Raw genomic sequence first — 19,156 nt, 5'->3', positions numbered from 1 at the left:
CTCGAAGAACTTGGTGAGATCTGGTGCAATGTTGTAGAGACGTTTGTCAAGGTTGGTCGGCTGTGGGCCCGTGCTTGGAGACTCCCACTGCTTCTGGATGACGTTCAGGAATATCTTGGGAACAGGGATCACCTCTTTTTCCACCATTGGTTTGGTGAATGGGGCACTGGGACCGTAGTTGAAGCTGGTTCTGCCAGTTTATCCTGTGAAGTAGAAGCTGAAGCAGAAGATGGTAAGTTAGCACCTTTAATGGCCTTAAGTAGAAGGGACTTGAAACCATCAGTTTTGAATAATCCGGTAAAGGTAGGGGTATCTGGAGTGACCACCTCATCATCAGACAGGTCTGAGTCCCGCAGGTTATCTTGCTCCCCACCAATTGAGGCCTGAAAAGTAGAGGCAGAGGGATCAGGTTGCTGACCGCAGCAGAAGATTTATGCTTATGGCCACGTGATGGAGCAGGTTGAGGTTGCTGTTGTAGGTCAGCAGCCATGACCTGTTTAATGATTTCAGCAATGATGGTTGCCATATCAGCGGAAGAGGTGTACTTGGTGTGGGGGGACCCAGAACCATGTGTAACTGGGAGGGAAGCCTATTCAAAGGTGCGCTCCCTATTGAGAGGGACATCAAATAAATTGCCTCTGTTGTCAGGTTCCATCGAAGACGAGGACTCCAAAGAAGACAATTCCCCTTCTGGGTGTGTGTGTGTGTCAGGGCCCATGGGAGGCAAGACAGGTGGAGCTGGGGACGCCACTTGTTGATCCTCGAAGGGAGGGAGGAAGGGCTGGGCCGTTAGACTATGTTGTTGTTTTGGGCCCTCTGAAATTCTTTCTCAAGGGCCTTCTGCCTGCACTCTTCTGCCCTGGTAGTCGCTTTAGAGACCTTGGGGTTTACTCCTGAGGAAGGGGCCTCTTTGGCTTGCCTCTTTCTGCTGCTCTTTGCCCCTGATGACCCTGCCTCCTCTAGTCCTGCATTCGTATCCATAGCTGGATCAGCCATTTCCCCAAACATAAATCAACACCCCAATAAGATAGGCAATGGTCTCACCCGTTTGTTGGCCAGGCGCTGCTGATCCGGTCCACCTGGGGTGATCCCGTGTTGCTGGGCACTCCAAACGGCTGCTGTAGAGTTCGCGCCTTTTTTAAAGGGTCCAAATGGCTGATTTTTTTTCTCTGAGGCTTTTCCGAGCGTCAAAATGGCCGCCGCTATCTTCGCTGGCTTTTCCGACCTGCAAAATGGCCGCCGATACTAAGAGTGGCCAGGCGATCTGCAGAATGGCCACCGGACTCTCCTAGAACCGCTGTGCGTAAAACGGCCGGTCACACATCCCTCCAAGTGCCCAGAATCAAAGAGCGCCGCGGGGAAACAGCCGTGGAGCCGTAGCTCGTGAGCCTTGCAATCTGATTGCAAGGCAGACTTCCTGAGCCAACTCGTGGCTGCAGGCAATCACACGGCTGAGTAGAGGCAGCCAGAGATCAGTTTTGAATTTCCCTCCAATTTATAGAATAAAGGATTATTTAAGGAACCAATCTAAAGGAACAACAATTTTTTTTGGAAAAATTCACCAATTAAAGATATAATTAAATAATTTGGAGGAGAGATCAATGATCACAGCCAGTCCAGGTTGGACTGAGTCTGAAACTCGGGAGGAGCCACAAGGGCCCGATGACATCATACGTGTAGACTCAGTCCGATTGGTTAATGGACGGAGCATACCCAGTCTGGCTGCTGTCTCCACAATAACAGGAAAATGCTCTGTATATATTATTGAGACGAGATACAGTGATGATCACCACTTTCGACGGATACAGTGTGAGATTAGCAGGTTGGCTGACCATCCTGATCTCTATAAATCCTGATGGCTGATGTGTTCTCTTCTGAATCATAGCATAACTGTAACTATCAGATACAGGGAAATGTTAGTGAAGAAAGGCTGTTGCTCTTCCTTTCCTTTCATGCTTTTGATTACAGGTGGGTCCTCGAATTATGACCACAGCTGGGACCGGAATTTCTGTTGCTAAGCAAGGCAGATGTTAAGTTAGTCACGCTTGATTTTATAACCTGTTGGCCAGAGTTATTAAGGAAATCACTGCATTCGTTACATAAATCATGTGATGGTTAAGCAAATCCACCTTTCTCCTCATTGACTTTGCTTGTCAGAAGCCAGCTGGGAAGATTGCAAATGGCAATTGCATGATCCCATGACGCTTCAACCGTTGTTAATACATTCTTTGGCCAAGCACCTAAATTTTGATCACATCGCCATGGGAATGCTGTGACGTTTATAAGTACAAGAACTTGTGGAAAGTCACTTTTTCAATGCTGCTGTAACTTTAACAGTGGCTGAACGAATGGTTGTAAGTCAAGAAGACTGTCAGAGTATGTTCATAGATTGGAATAGACGTGGCAACAGGTCAGCCAATGAGGACTGTTTGGATAGACAATGCAACAGGTCAGCCAATGGGGACTGTTTGGATAGAAATGCTAACAGGTCAGCCAATGGGGACTGTTTGGAAACTGGAACATAGTGTTTTCTTTGTATGGGGCCATAAGAGACAGTTTGGAGTCTGGGCATGGCTTAGACTTGCTGAACTGTGTATAAAGGTTGGTTTGACCTCTGTAACTTTTCAGCCTCTGTACAATGTTAGCCTCTGTATCTCTCTACTCTGTGATGACTTGCTTCTATGAATATTGCTTCTGTGTTCCTGATATTGTAGGCTGAATTCTGCTGTATGGTATTGTATATAAAAAAGTTTCTTATATATAATTGAATCCTGCTGAAGTTCATTTACTTGTGTGCTTGCTGGATGTGCTGCTGGAACAACAACAACAAAAAAAAAAAACTCTTGACAAAAACTACCTGTATTCCAAATGTATCTAGATGGGCCCTGCAAGATGCTGAACTACTGTAGATAGACCCTTAGTCTGTTTTTCTCCATTAACCATTGCCCTCCATATGTGTGGCTTACAAACAAACCTAACTAGCATGAGCCAAAATGCGTTAAATTAGGGAAGTTATCTGTAGAACACCTCCTGGTTAAGGAAAACTAATTTAGGGTAACAGTGCTCAGCTAACAGACACAATGTTTTGCCTTGATTGACATGTTTTAACATTTTACGTGTTTGTGATCCTTGATTGTCATATTGTCAGCTGTTTTCAAAGAGCTCCCTGAACCCCATTGTTTACATGTGACATATTTTGAGAAGGAGGGTGCCCATTCATTTAATTTAGAAATATAATTTTGGATCTCCTTACAATACCTGAATTGTTTGGCCAGCTCACTACTCACTCTTGGTTCCAGATAATTTATAAAGGTTGTACTGATCCCTGGATCACCTCACTCCATGTTTTTCTTCCAAGGGAAATTTTTCCCCCCAAAATCATTATGGAACAAGCTTTTAAATGGTGTGTGATACATCTTTTTTCTTACTGCACCATGTATCAGGAAAATCTGGCTGAAAATAATTGAGGGTTGGGGTGGAGAGGAGAGAGAGATTCAGTTTTGTCTTCTCTTTCAGCCTTTATATGTTGATTTATGACTATTAGTCATCTTGGCTATATGATATTTTCTGTAATGTCAGAAGCTTTATGCTTCTGAATATCTGTTGCTGGGAAACATGAATAGTAGAAGTTATACAATTGTGTCATGCTGTAGCCTTTTCAGAGGCAAGGGTGCTGGACCAACGAGATCTTTGCTATGATTAATTTCATTCTTCTTTTATGTTTACAGAGTTGTGCCCATAGCCTCCACCTCCAAAGATATAGGCTCTATTTTATTATGGCCCAGCCTTCCTAAAGAGTGGCAAAGTGCACATGCAGGAGATCAAAGCCTGCAATTAATCGGAGAAAGTTCAAAGCACGAGGAGGTTCAGGCTATGATGTCCTTTTAATAGCCACATTGTGAGTTGACTCAGCTCCTAGGCTGTTTGTTGTTTAATAGCCGTGGCTAGGCCACAGGGCGTCCTTTGAACAAGCTTTCAAGTTTATATGAAATGCTGGCCTACTTGTCACGTTCCAATAAATTATACAAGATTTGGCTTGAAAAAGAGCTACAAGATGGGGCTCTGCAAAAGGCAGCCCCAATTCTCATGAGCTTTACCCAGCTTCACCCATCACTCACACAGAACCATCTCCTCTCCTCTCCTCTCCTCCCCTTGTCCACAAAGCCGAAAAGATTGAAAAAACGCTGTTGTAGGATGTAATTTGGATGAGGGTTTCAAAGAAAATTTCGTTTTATCTACTTCAGATTGAGATTTGTTTTCTCTTCCCAATTATGAATGGTGTTCCTCAATGAACCCTCCAGTTCATTGGGGGAAAAAACAAGGGCTATGATGATTACTTCCTTTTGCTTTGAAATAAAAGTACAGTACTATCACTTATAACTCTCCTCTGTATACTTGAAATGGAAAGCTTGGAGGATTTGGAAGACAATGTTTATTAATGGAGCCACAGGATGTGCTGAGGGCTTGTCTTGACGTGGGAGAGATGAAGGTGACAATGGAAGAGCTGGTGTTTTTGTTTTCTTAGGACTGGGAGCAGTGTTTCTTGTGTTTTAAAGCTGGTTTCAGGCCATAGACTAGTTTTTTTAGTGTGTTTCCTAGTTCAAAAAACTCACCATTTCCAATTTTCAGGCATCCATAATTAGAAGAGGCCCCCGAGGCTGCAAAAACTAGGTTTGGTGGACATTTATGGCATGGAAGCTTCTTCTAATATAGCTAAAAAGCTGACTTGAGGGCTGTTAAAGAGCAGATAAGTATTTAGCAACGCCTAATACTTGCAACTACTTATTAGACCTGGGAGATGGATTGTAAACACCTGAAAAGCAATCTTTACAGTCTGAAAAAATACTCAACAGTCATATCTTAAGAGCCAGGGTCAATAATAATTAGTACTTTTTTTCTAATTGCTTCTTTAAATTGCTCTTGCTGATATGTTTAAGGTGATTCTGGAGTCAGTTCCCTACTTCTATTTTTTATTTGTTTGCAGACCTGTAGGAAAAATCAGAATAGGGAACAAAAACGTGTGCACTTGTCTGTGGTAAAAGGAATTCCTACATTTTTATTTATTTATTTTTGTTAAAAGAAAACAAAAGCTCAGACTGAAAATATTACCAAAAGAAATAAGAAAAAGGTCAAGCAGAGGGGAAAATTGGAGAACTTTTTCAAAACCAGCCTGATCTGGTTTTGAAATCTGACAAGTAAGAAAAGGTACAATATCACCAGGACTTTCTGTGAGTCTCAGAATTTGATAGACAACTTAGTGCAAACTGCCATTTCAGGACTTTTTATCCTTTTATTCAAACAACCGGGCCTAAAATCAAGCACACAATTTATTTTTGCTCTTCTCAGTGATCTTCTAAGATTTGCCTAGGAACCACCATGCTTTTAGCAGTGTAAATACTGCCAGATCCAATTAGGCTTATCAGCCCGCATTGTTCTTTATTAAAATCACAAATTTTCAAAAGCCAGAACTTGTAATGACTTTTTTGTTGTGCTTTATAATCTTGGGTGATACAGATTCATAATTGGTAAGTACGAAACAAAGAGCAAAGAAACTCAGTTTCATATATATGCTGGAAACTCAAGAGAAAGGAGTACTTATTTTGGAAAACAAGAACTGGCAAGGATGTGGTAAATCTATTCTTCTCAAATTGTCTTATGTACGTATGGCTGGAGTAGGACTGGAAGCGATGCACAAAATCAAAGTGAAATTTTATACAAGGTTTAAGGATTTGAAACAAAGACAGATCCTCTACAAGTAGTCCTTGACCACAATTGGGCTCAAAATTTCTGTTGCTAACATTTGTGAAGTGAATTTTGTCCCATTTTACAACTTTTCTTACCACAGTTACTAATTGAATCACTACAATTCTTAAATTAGTAATATGGTTATTAAGTGGATCTGGCTTCCCCATTGACTTTTACTTGTCAGAAGGTCACAAATGGTGATCACATGACCCCAGGACATTGCACCTGTCATAAATATGAGTCAGTTGTCAAGTATCTAAATTTTGAGCATACGATCACAGGGATGGTACAAAGGTTATGTGAAAAATGCTCATAAGTTGCTTCTTTCAGTGCTGTTGTAACTTTGAACAGTCACTAAATGAACTGTTGTAAGTTGAGTCATACCTGTATGTGACAGTCTACATTCAGCTATGGTTTGCTCCTTGCTGTTCAGTGTCCTTGCAGATGCCCAAACAAATTCTGTGAGCTAGTTTTTATTTATTTATTAAATTTCTATGGCGCCAATCTCACTGATACAGTGACTTCTGAGGAGAATCTGAGAATTGTTTCTCACAAGAAGTTTTCCCATTGAAGATGGATGAAGCAGCTGGAAATGCTGGGTTGGCATTAATGATGGAGTCCTACATATTGGAGGAATAAAAGGAGGGGAACTAAGGGAGGGGAAAAGATATCTGACAATTAAGATGGACCTAGGCTGTTATCTTTGCTTGTTCACCTCTGACCAGCTTAATAGGCTCTTCTAAACTTTTAACTGTGTACACTGTGTGCTCTGATACATTTTTCAGTATATATCAGACCAGGGTTTCTCAACCTTGACATAGTAAGATAGGTAGACTTCATGGCTAGTTAAAGAATTCTGGTACTTGAAGTCCACCCATCTTAAAATTATGAAGTTTGAGAAACACCAGCATTTTGATATAGGGTTTATTTTGCTGAAGTTATTATGCCCATTGTGCACACTTTTCCTTAAAAAAACACAACCCTGTAATTCATAAGTCTTTAGAGTGTTGAGGGCCTATCCCATCCCATCTCCCTTGCTCTCTGGATTATATTGGCCTACATTGTACTAGCTACAGAAGAAAGATGGGGAAGGAGAGATGGGCTAATCTTTCATACCATGGAACCTTAAAGCTGTCTGTGTCACTGCTCCCTAACAAACATCTGTAAGGAGGGGGGAAATCAATAGAAGATATTTATTATCCGAACTGAAGATGAACCGATGCAAAACAAAAATGTCTTCATCGGGCAAGACGATTAAAAACCAGAAGGAGGAGGAGAAGAAGAAAAAAACATTAGAGCCATGTCTGTACCATATTCCTTTCTTGAATGGGAGAAGAGGGAGGCTCCAGACATGTAAATCACTTTAAAACTTAGGTTAATTAAGCAGCAGGAAAGTAATTGGCAGAGAGAGCAACAGAGGGTGTATTGGCAGTGAGCCACTTACTGGATTGGTGCTAGGATGACTGTTCTCTATCCTGGCATCCATATTCCCTTTCTGTAAGAAAAATAGCAATGGAGAGATAGGTGCAATTTTGAAAAACACAACAAAGTCATAGAGTAATTGTTAAATAACAGTTTTCCCTTTTAGTGTATTAATGAACATTTCAGTTTGCTTAGGCAATTCACTTATTTGTGGAGAAAATTAGACATAGCTAAATGTAACATATAATTTGAATGCTGTTGCTGCATATAAACTGACATAATTGGTTTAGTGGAAACTAAGCAAACTGCTAGTTTACTAATAGTGCAGTCAACCTGAATGTGGTCATTATATCTGCAATCAAATAGCTCACCAATGGTTCCTTTCTTTGCAAAGTGTATAATTTTATAAAACATAAAAACGTTCTAACTGCTGGCAGTGTTCCTACATTGCACTGCTTTTTAGTTTTATTAAGTGAATCATCTGCATTTTGAGAGGGCAAAAATGACTATTTCTAAGCCTTTTATTTCCCCAGGGAAGCTCATAACTTTTCAGCTACAGCGTTCAAGTAATAAAAGGACTCCTAGCAAATCCAGAGTAAAATTTCATTTTGCAGTGGATGATTTGATGACAGAAAAGAGTTTAAGCCAGATGTGCAAGACCCGCACAGAGAAAGAATGTCTCTAAATGTTGTTGAGAGCCTAGAAAGACTGCTGATCCCTGGTGGCATAATAAACATTGGTCATAGAATAGGATCGCATATGAAATTTGTATTTATTTGTTTATATACCGCCTTTATTATTTTTACTAATAACTCAAGGCGGACATGTCCAACACACTTTCCTCATCCTATTTTCCTCACAACCCCAACCCTGTGATGTGGGTTAGGTTGAGAGGGAGAGAGCAACTGGCCCAAGGTCATCACCCAACTGGCTTCCATGGCTAAGGTGGGACTTGAACTCACAATCTCCCACCTTCTGGCCTGGTGTCTTAGCCACTACACTAAACTGACTTTCAATTAATAAATTGCATGGGCATTTGGTCTACCTTGTTTATCTTTGCTTAGTTTATTGTCACTGTACGTATATACACAGTATACCCATACAATGAAATTCACATAACACCCAGAGACCAGGCCCACCACACATGACAACCCCCAAACACCTCACCACCACCAAAAATTCCCAGCCCTTAAACCACCCAAGCATCCACACAACAGACCAAGTAATGCTGTCCAACAGCTCATTGATGGTGGCCCTTTAATTCATTGTTGAGTGCAATTATAGCTCTGGGATAAAAACTATTCAGAAGACATCTTCTGCCGGAAGGCAACAATTGGTCTCTCTTGTTGCCTGCAAGACAAATGTAAAATGCTATGCCCTAACCCTAACCTTTCAATGCAGTGTTTTATCTTTGTTTTATGTGACTTCATAAACTCCTGTAATGGAGGGTGAAGCTGGAGATAACACCATTCCACAATGACCCTCAAGAATTATGTGGCACCCATTGCTATCTCTGTGCTTCTCCTTCCTTCAAAGTAGACTGGTTGGGTACCTTCTGGGTCTGTGAAGCAGCATTTTATTTTCTACCGGTACATATGGGACTTGTGGTTTCCTGTTGACTCAGGCCTTCGAATTGGCCAATTTAGGAAATTCTTTCTATCCATCTTCATGGCAATGGTAAGCTCAGAGGTGTCCAAACTTTACACATGAAATGTATGAATGCTCTCTTGCCCACTGAGTGGATAGCTTGTTCCCACTTGGTCCAAAGGGAATGTTAAACTGGAGTTCTGCTTCAAAAATTGTCATTATCTGGCTGGTTATGGGTTAGAATATGGACCATGCACAAGCATAATATGCTGGTTATTGGATCACATTCCCTGATCAGCTTTTTCCATTTGATTTTTCTTGTTTCCAGATTATTTCCTGACAGAACCCAACAATCAGTATCTCCCAGGGCCAGATGCCAAAGGCACCCTCACTCAGTGGCCTTACCTCTATGAAAGGAGAGAGTCTGCCAGCTGTGAGAACACAGAACACCTTCAATGGAGTGAAATTGAAGTTCCTGAGCAAAGGGGAGAAGGGGAATCCACCCTTAGAAAATCTCTGGATGCATTCTACAGGACTTTGTGCCAGAAGAAGCCATCTGGAGGGAGTCCAAGATATGAATCAACTTCACAGTGTCTGTCCCTTAAGACTGCAGATCTTGCAGGCAAGGAGGGAATGAAATATATAGTGAAGAATCTCCAAATCGCTCAACTGGTTTTGAACAGAGAGGAGAATAAAATCTTTCCCCAGCCTCTCGGCAACCATTTCTGCCTTTTGACTCCGGTCAGTGCCGATGCTAATTCTGAGAAAGGAAAAGCAATCCCTGGACTCTCGGATGATGTCTTTCGATTTATTTTAAAACAGAATGAACTGAAATGATGCTGACCCTGAGCGTATTTCTAAAATAACAACTTGATAGAACCAAGAATATAAAGAAGGCGCATGATTGAATTGCAAAATGTCATAAAGCAATTGCTCTTAATTATTCCTCATGTCGGTGACTGAAGAGTACCTTTTCTGTACGCAAAAAAAAGCTTGAGACTCAGACTTGATTATGTCCAATATTAATAATTCCTTTTCTTCTGAGAATAGAACTGGATTTGAAAATGTTCTGTTTGAAAACTAACAGGCTTTCAGGTTAAAACATAAAGCTAGAAATAATTGCTTCTACTTCTAAATGAATTCATGAGAGGAGATAAGCTTTGCAAAGAACAGCCTTGTCCTAATGGAGAAACCAGCAATATATGGTATAGCCTGTTGATACAGTTCCTTATGATCCTAAATGTAATCCTTCGTATTATCCTATGGTGCTTCAACTAATAGGAGTCGAAATTCACATCTATGAGGTGACAGGTTGCTCTCCTTGCGCTAATAGATTAACCTGCTAATCTCCCCATCTTGGAACACTTTATGTTTTGTAGTTTTATTGTAATTACTTTTGTAATGTAATTTTATTGTTTTATATATTTTTAATTTTTTCAATCTTTACTTATTTTGTTTGTAATGCTTAACTTTATTGATTAAACTGTACCCTTCTCTTTTTTTTTTTTTCCAAAAAAATTTATTGGTTTTTTAAAACATTTATAAGGAAAAGGGTAGGTGGAATGGTATACAAATTTTGGCAGTTGCAAGTATGGCAGACGCCCCCTCCCTCCAAACTCATAAAATACATCTATGTATAAAACATTAATACAAAATCGTATGAAATCAGCATATTAATTCTATAAAAAAAATTCAATCAGCTTATATATTATGATAGTCTAGATATAATTTCATTATTACTTTCGGTCTGTTTATAACAATGTGATTTTCTTATTCATCTTTGTGATCTGAGCTTTCTTAGTGTTGCCCCTTCTCCCTCCGCTGGCAGAGCTCCGGCCCCTCCCGTGTCCTGTGTGACCATTGAAGAGTCTTCTGTTTTTTCAAGGTTCGCTTTATTTTTTTCCATAAAGGCCTGAGCCTCTATGGGTGTATTGATTCTGATTCTTGTCTCCTCCCAGAATATCAGCATCCCTTCAGGCATCAACCATCTAAACCACACCCCTTTCTGGTATAATTTATTCGCCAATTGCGAATAATTTTTCCTTTTCTCCCTAATTTTTTTGGGGATCTGCTTCAAGATGGTTATCTCCCTGTCGTGATATGTCAATGCTTGCCCCCTTTGTACACCCAGAATTATGTCTCTTGTGCTTTTCCTAAGAAATTTGATATGGACCTCCCTGGGTACATTGTGTGTTCTAGCATATGCTGAGTTCACTCTATAGACCAGGTCTATCTCCCATTCCATCTGTTGTTTATCTTTGTGTATATATTCAGCTAAAATATTAGTCATGATGTCCCTTATGTTTTCCCCATCTGCTTCTATAACATTTTGAAATCTAAGATAAAAGGACATTCTCTCAAATTCTGTTTTCATTTGTTGGATATCAAGTTCTTTGTTACCCTTCTGCAAAGCTTCTACCCTTCCCCTCGCCTCCGCCACCCCACCCTCCACAAGGTCCAGTCTCTGAGAGTTCTTATAAATTTGACTTGATTCTCTTTAATTTCTTCCTTCATTTCCTTTAATTGTTTCTTAATTTCTTCCTGGCCCTGTATGAGTTGCTGAAGCATTTGTTGCAAATCCATCTCTGTACTCTTAGGTTGCATCAGTTCTGTAATCTTTGACTGTGTGGCAGGACTGGATGTTGCAGATGTCGGTGCAGAAGTAGCAAAGCCAGGTTTTCCAGGTGGTGGTCTTTTTGGCGACATAGTTTATAAAGCAGAGAGATCAGTCAGTGTAGAGACTGGACAGCTGAGGGAGTAGAGCAGGCAGACGAGTTCAGGAGGCAGAAGATCCAAGCAGCTGGGAGTTTCTTTAGTCAGTCTAGCAATAGAGAAAAAATTTTCTCTCCAGGGAGGTCAGGAAATAGCAATCCACAAGAGATTCTTCTGGGTGACACGGAGACAAAGACCGGAAGCCTGAATTTTAAAGGTGGAGTCAGGTTTCACAGTTCATGAAGACAACGGAAGTGTGCCATCTTGCCCTGCCAGCTTTGGGCTCAGAGGCATAACAAAGTTTTAAAAGTTCAGCAAGTTCTCAGTTCACCCATAAGTTCTGGAACTAAATCCAATGAAAGTCACTTTTACAGGGGTGAGGCATCATTAGTTGGCTCTCCCCCCTCCTCCTTCCCCTGGGGGCGAAAGCAAAATCTTCTCAAGCCGCTTGTCCAAGGGGGGGGGAAACTCCCCCTCCCTCTAGCCGCACCTCCAGCAAGAATCCGAAAGTTAACTTTTAAAAAAAACGCTGAAAAGTCCATCAATTCAAAAGAGAGGGAATGAAGAAAGGAAGCCTCTCACCATACCGCCACTGCTTCCTTCAAAAGTGCGTTGTCCGATCGGCATGGAGCGAGACGCTGACGCGCCCTCCGAGACTGCTCCCCGGTGCCTAGAGCGAAGCGGAGAAGCCCCCACCAGCCGCCGTGGATGCCAGGACTCTCCGCGAGCTGCTCCCTCGGCAGGACGACTCTCCGGGGCGTCCTGTGCCCCCCCAGAAGCGGGGGAAGCCCACCGGGAGAGCAGGAGCGGGCAAAGGCTTGCCCGTCGCCGTAGCCGCCGGAACCGGAAGTCCAAACTGTACCCTTCTCAAAGCTCCTTGCTAAAGGTGAGGGAGATGGGCAGTTAAGAACTGTGAAATATAAATAAATAAGCCTAATTCATATTTGGGAATGTATGCATAGAAAGAGATTTCTCCCCCTGGGAAAATAACTGATCTTGCTATTTTAAAATATGCTGCTTGAATACTGAGTTCTACGTTTCAGGCATGCATCAGCTAACATGATATAAATTGAAGATATTATATTCCCTTCGCCTTTACACACCTAGCAGACAGTGTAAATATGCTGATGAAACCACATGATGTAAGATCCAGGGAATGGCCCATGGAAATATGCTTTTAGGTATTTTTATGTATAAGATCTGAATCTGAGGCATTCAAGAATACCTCATTAAAAGGAACCCAGTGATGGCTAATCTTTTTCTAAAGGCGTACCAAAAATGTGTGTGCACACGCTATTGTGCGCACAGGTGTGCCCCACCCGTCTGCACATGTGTGCATGAAACCCCACGCAGGGGGGAGTTTTCACCCTCCTCAGGCTCCGGAGACTTTCCTAAAGCCTGGGGATGGCAAAAACGGCCTCACCCAGGCCCCCTGAAGCCCTCCGGAAGGCGGAAACAGATTGTTTCCGAACTTTGGGTTGGACCAGTTTTTTGCCCTCCCCAGGCTCCGGAGGCTTTCCTGAAGCCCGGGGAAGGGGGAAAACAGCCCAACAGCCCAACCGCAAATTTGGAAATGAACTTCCGATTGTCCCGTTGGTCCTGTTTTTTGGCCTCCCCAGACTCTGGAAGCTTTTCTGAAGCCTGGGGAGGGCGAAAACGGCTTCGCCCAGCCCTCTGGAAGGCTGAAAATCAGTTGGCTGGCACGCGCATGCATGCTGGAGCTGACGGCTACTGTGCCGGCAAATATGACTCTGCGTGCCGCCTTTGGCACAAGTGCCATAGGTTCGCCATTTCAGGCTTAGACTAACATCTTTTCCACTGATATAGTTCCACTGAATGGCCTACACTAGGCCTTCATTATTCCACAACTTTAATGATAAAATTAGGTCTAAATTGGAACCTGTGACAACCTATTATGAGGGCAAAAAGGAAAGGTTTTTTTTTTAGTGAAGTATCTTGGGGCTATCTACCTGAACAATTTTAACCCAATAAATTTCTATCAATATAACATGCCTTTGAAAGCTATTTTGGCTGTTGGGTTTCAGTGTAATTCTGTTTCTTTGGGGAACTTAACTTTAAAGAGACAGTGGTGTTCTGTTCACCGGCTCATACAAAGAATTTATTTGATGTTTACAATGAGAGTTCATTTTTCTTAGGGCTATCATACCTCAGCTTTGTGAATACAGGCAACTTCTAGGAGGGAGACATTTTGGTATATATAAGGAGGGGGGTATTTCTTTGCTGGCATCTGGTGGTGTTCTGCTTCTTGCAGTCCAGATATGGTAACTCCAATCAATCCTTCAAGGAGTTTTGACCTAGTTGCCAGATGCCTACATCATTTTTTTTCAGTATCATTGTAACTTTGAATGGTCACTAAACGAATTGTGAGTTGAGGTCTACCTGGGGTGAAATGCTACCAGTTTGGACCGGTTCGCTCTAACCGGTAGTAATTTGCCCGAACCAGTAGTAAAAAATATGTTACTGGTTCTGGTGAACTGGTTTTCCGACTATCACCTGTGATGCATGATTTATATTAGTTAGAAAGCAAGATTTCCTGCTTTCTAGCTAATCTAAATCATATGGCACAATGAATTTCTCTCCCCCCCTCGCTTCTCTACTTACCTTTGCAGGTATGCTCGATAACAGGCTCCGGCCAGCTGTCATCACATCCGTTTTTGATGCTCTGCACATGCGCACGCTCACATTGCTACCGAACCGTGAGTGTAAGTTATGAGAGGTACACACAGCCAAGTGAACCTTTATTGCCAAATTCCAAAGAAAACAATTATTAGGTATATTATCAGTTAGACATGCTGAACTTTCTGGAGCATTTATTTCAGCAACAATGTTGTTCAGTTACTTTCAATTCTCTGTGACTCAATAGATTTAATTTTTTCCAGAATTGCCAGTAACTGCTTCTTTGAATTTTTGTAAGCTTATTATAGCAGTGGTGTTTCTGTCCTTCTTTGTCTTCCATATGGCCTCTTTTTCCATTGCCTTTGTATTTCCAAGCATCAGAACCTTCTCTAGAGTGTGTTGTAGCATTGTTTAATGACTGTGCTTAAAAAAACAGCCAAGATCTTTTCTGCTAGAAGGGCAGAATGCAATTCAAAGTGCTGGTGCTTACCTTTCAAAACCCCTTACAATTTAGGGCTTGAGTCAAGGTTAACACACACTGACAATTGTGTCCACCAGAAATCTCTTAACTAGGTTATCCTTGTCATGCTTAATAGGTGATGACCGAGAAGAAGTCCTCCTTAGTAGTGAGAATCTGCTGGAGATTTGGATACCGTTCCAATTTCACAGTTCTGAATTCTTGAAGTCCTCAGCAGTTCAGTCCTTCCCCTATTCTCCAACACTGTGCTGCTTTGTGTAGTAGAACTGAGGTCTTACACTCATTGGGCTCACTTCATCGGCATTATTAATAGAGAAAGGAATACTTTTCCAAATTGGTTTCAATTGTGTTGCTTAAAAAATTAATATCAACTTTAAAAAAAAAAAACTCCATCAATCTCATGGTATAAATAGCCCTCTGACTATTTCTAAATATATAGAGAAGTTATGTCAAATCAAATTTATTCAAGATATATAAATCAGTAAAATTTGTGAAATGTTTAAAATAAATATAGAAATATTATTTGTATAGTTATGATTCAGATAATATCCAGAACAGGAGATACAAATTTGCTTCTTATGTTTAAATTTGCTTATATTAAGAGGGCATTATATTATGCTGGAGATGATGCAGTTTGTCACATACGATAGTATTGTCCTTTTGGTCTCAAACAGAAGACCAATGTAGTGTTTGTATCTAAAGGGAAAATTCCATTTTCCATTCAGGAATGTACTGTTATCAAATTTTTATTACACTAGTCATAACTGAGCCAATCATTGGAAATCATGAGACTTCTCTCAGTAGTTCATACTTGAAAGTATTGGCAAAATAATATATGCAACAACACAAGCAAAAGTAATGTCTATCCATTGGGATTCTTTCGAAGAAAACAAAAGCCTGTTTTAAAAATTATATAACAAAGCAATACATTACATTTTTATTAGTTCTTCAAATATCTTTTTAGAGATCTAATAAAAAAATAGGGATCTCACATATGGTTTTATGAAGGTAAAATATGTGATTAGATGTCTTTTTTCAGGCGTTCTTGGCCTGTTTTCCATCATAGACAAGACTTAATTACAAAATGTGTGAGTTAATTTAGATTCTGCTGAAGTTTTAAGGCAGTGATGGCTAACCTTTTTTGGATTGCGTGCCAAAAGCAGGGGGGTATAGGGGGTCGTGTGCGGGCATGCCCACACCCATAATGCTATGCATGTGACCCCTGCCCTTCCCCCCACTTTTGGGCTGGGGCCATTTTCTGCTCTCCCCGTGCTCCAGAGGCTTTCTAGGAGATGGAGGAGGGTGAAAACAGCCTCCCCCACCTCCCCAGGAGGCTCTCCGTAGGCTTCAGGTGGCTCCCCTAAAGATTCTGGAGGACGAAAAACGTCCCTACGGATAAACTGGAAGTCACCATTCCCAAACTTCCAGGTTGCCCGTACAGCCGTTTTTCGCCCTCTGGAACCTTCAGGAGGCTTCCCTGAAGGCTCCTGAGTGCGGAAAATGGCCCAACGCACAAACTGGAAGTCCATTCCCGAACTTAAAATTTGCGCATTGGGTGGTTTTTCGCATTCCGGAGCCTTCAGGGAAGCCTCCAAAGGGTGAAAAAAGGCCAAAAAAGAAGGGCGGTCAGTTGGCCAGTTCGTGCATGCGCGCTGGAGCTGACAGGACAACGCCTCGCTTGCTCTAACAAGTGGCTCTGCATACCACCCATGGCACGCTTGCCATAGGTTCGCCATTGCAGTTCTAAGGTATTCTATCTCCTAAATTCCTTTACTATCAAATTACCTCTAATCTAGTGGCAGGGCTTCCTTCCCACACTTAAACTGAAGTTTGAGGAGGGATCTGTTAGTTCATTGTGGTTCCATCCCCTGATTAGATATTCCTGGAGTCACTTTGAAAGTTTAGAAAACAAGCACACCTCTTGGAAATTTTATACCTATGAATCATCCCTGTAAAAATGTGTTCCTTTCACTATCAGTGACAAAGCAAAAAGCATTGTTTTAAACTAGAAGAATACAAGAAAATGAAATTAAAATTCTTCCAGTGCAATCCTGGACTTGTTTATTTGCGGGTTAGCGCACTGTATTTTAGGTGCATTGTGAATTTTACAACTCATTCACCATTCACAACTTTTCCTTGACTGACCAATGTGACTTGAAATATTCAGCCTGTCCACGTTGAGGTATATCTCTCTGAATGAAATGGGACATAGCTTTCCCCAACTGGGGGCAAGAGTATAGATCGTCAAATTACAGCTCACCAAATTCCCAACCAATGGTTGTGGAAGACTGTTTTAAAGCTTCTAGAGACTGTCCTCTGTCTCTCCTCAAATATCCAACAGACACCACCAAAAATATTGGTACCCATCCACTTTTTCCCCAAAGATCCTAATTTGCTGGTAAATCAGTTGAAACTGATACAATTAAATAGCCACTATTTGTTATGAGGTAACAGTGTTCCGTGCGCCTTTGGTGTTTAGTTATGCCGGCCACATGAACATGGAGATATCTTTGGACAGCATTGGCTCTTTGGCTTTGAAATAGAGATGAGCACCGCCCCCTAGAGTCGGGAACAATAGCACATATGTGCATGGGGAACCTTTACCTTTATTCTTTACAGTCCATAGATCAGACACTTTGCTTTTGGAGTATGTAAAGTAATAAATGAAATTGGCATGGATATAATTATTAGTACCCTTAACCTAATATTTCGTGACATACACTTTTGAGGCAATAATTACAACCAAGTGCTTTCTGTAGCTCTGAATTACTATACTTCTCAACTGGCTTTTTTTTTTCCTTTTTCAACAAGTCTATCCAATTTTAATGGGTTGGATGGGTTTCTTCTCACAATGGTAAATTTCAGCTCTTCCCATAAAAGTTGTATTGGGACCAGTGGTGGGATTCAATTTTTTTTACTACCAGTTATGTGGGCGTGGCTTAGTGGGCATGGCATGGCTTGGTGGGCGTGGCAGGGGAAGGATACTGCAAAATCCCCATTCCCCCCTGATCAGCTGGAATTCGGGAGGCAGAGAATAGATGGGGGCAGGGCCAGTCAGAGGTGGTATTTACCGGTTCTCCGAACTACTCAAAATTCCTGCTACCGGTTCTCCAGAACTGGTCAGAAGCTGCTGAATACCACCTCTGATTGGGACTCATAGCAGGCCACTTCAGAACAGTCCAATGTTTGCTCCTCAAACATTCTTGATCATTTAGATGTACGTTTTGGGATATTATCCATCTGGAGGACTCATGATCTGCAACTAAGAGAGAGCATCTGCTGCCATTGTGTCCTGAATAAATTTAAAGCACCCTGTCGTTCTCTCCCACTCAGCTTTTCTTTGGAGCTACAGAAAACACTTGAAGCAAACTGTCTACTGTATGGACTAGGGATTAAAGAACGGCGGATACTATTTATATGTATCAATTTCAATTTATTTCATCCAAATTGGAATTCTTTGGAGAAAAAGTGGGAGGACAGGACCAATACTTTTGGCTGTGTCCATAAATCATCCCCAATGCTGCAGAAAGAATTTATTTCCATGCCTTTATTTGAACTATTTATATGGCTTCCCATCTCAAGGCAGGGATCCTGCGTGGGGAAAAGAGGTAAAAATAAAGCAAACGAGGGACTGCGGTTTCTATTCTTCTTGCCAGTGTGTGTTCTAATGAAAAGGACCGTCATTCCCCTTTCTATTTATGCTTTCACAGTTTTCAGCGTTTTATAACACAGGGACACGCTGCAGCATATGGTTTCTGAAGGGTGCATAGAACCTTGCAGATTTTGTAAATGCATCCCTTTTGTTAAGTGTGACACCTTTTGTTGGCTACATTAAAAATAGACCTTCCATTAGATTGTAACAGACTTGCTGTTTTCATAATTGGTTTCTGTGTTCATTGATGATGGTAGATACCAAACCTTGACAAAAATAATTGGTTCTGAACATCTCTGGAGCTTCTTGGTCATTCAGGTCATGTCCCTAAAGTGCTTTTTTTTTTAAAAAAAAAGATAACTGGACTTTCTGCTTTTTCTTTTAAGATATTTCATTTCTCATGCAAGAAGCTTCTTCAGTTCTAACTAATTGGTGGGGAATGGAGGGGATTTATACCCTCTTCAAACAGCCAGTGGTTGAAACTCTGAGCATCCTTGAACAATCTAAGGGCTAACTATGTCCTTAGGGTCCCTGAAGCAGAATACAAACAAGCGTGGAATGTATTGGGACTGCTGAAAGATCTGCATTGTAAACAGGAGGTAAGTGGTGTTGTACCTTTCCCCCCTCTGTTGAGAGAGGGCTGTTCAATTTGAGCATAGATGACCTCTTTGACTCCTCTTTCAAATGAGTGGTCCTTCTCTGTCCAGGATGTAAACCTTGCTGCCTTCAGAGGAGTGGCCCTTTTTCTTTCAGGTGCACATGGAGTGCTGAATTCTGACTGCCGAATCATGGACTACCTGTCAATTAGAACCGAAAGAACTTCTTGGATGAGAAGTAAAATGTTTTCAAAGAAAAAAATCCAGCTGGAAAAAGCACCTTTTGAGACAAAAGCCCACTTTTGGGGAAAGCACTTTTGGAACAGG

General features: G+C 41.4%; 1 protein-coding gene across 1 annotated transcript in view; it reads left to right on the top strand.

Annotated features, from left to right (window-relative positions):
* SHLD1 (shieldin complex subunit 1) overlaps nucleotides 1-10,250 on the top strand; it is a gene marked incomplete at its 5' end in the record, with an annotated part of 56,117 nt that extends 45,867 nt beyond the window's left edge. The window contains one exon of the mRNA XM_081943867.1: nucleotides 9,083-10,250. Coding sequence (XP_081799993.1) covers nucleotides 9,083-9,591 — 509 coding nt within the window. The 3' untranslated portion in view covers nucleotides 9,592-10,250. The remainder of the gene's footprint in view (nucleotides 1-9,082) is intronic.
* Between the last annotated feature and the right edge of the window lie 8,906 nt (nucleotides 10,251-19,156).

This window comes from Natrix helvetica (genome assembly GCF_964273705.1).
Source record: "Natrix helvetica genome assembly, chromosome: 2".
Taxonomy (NCBI): Eukaryota; Metazoa; Chordata; class Lepidosauria; order Squamata; family Natricidae; genus Natrix; species Natrix helvetica.
This window is presented reverse-complemented; position numbering and strand designations above follow the sequence as displayed.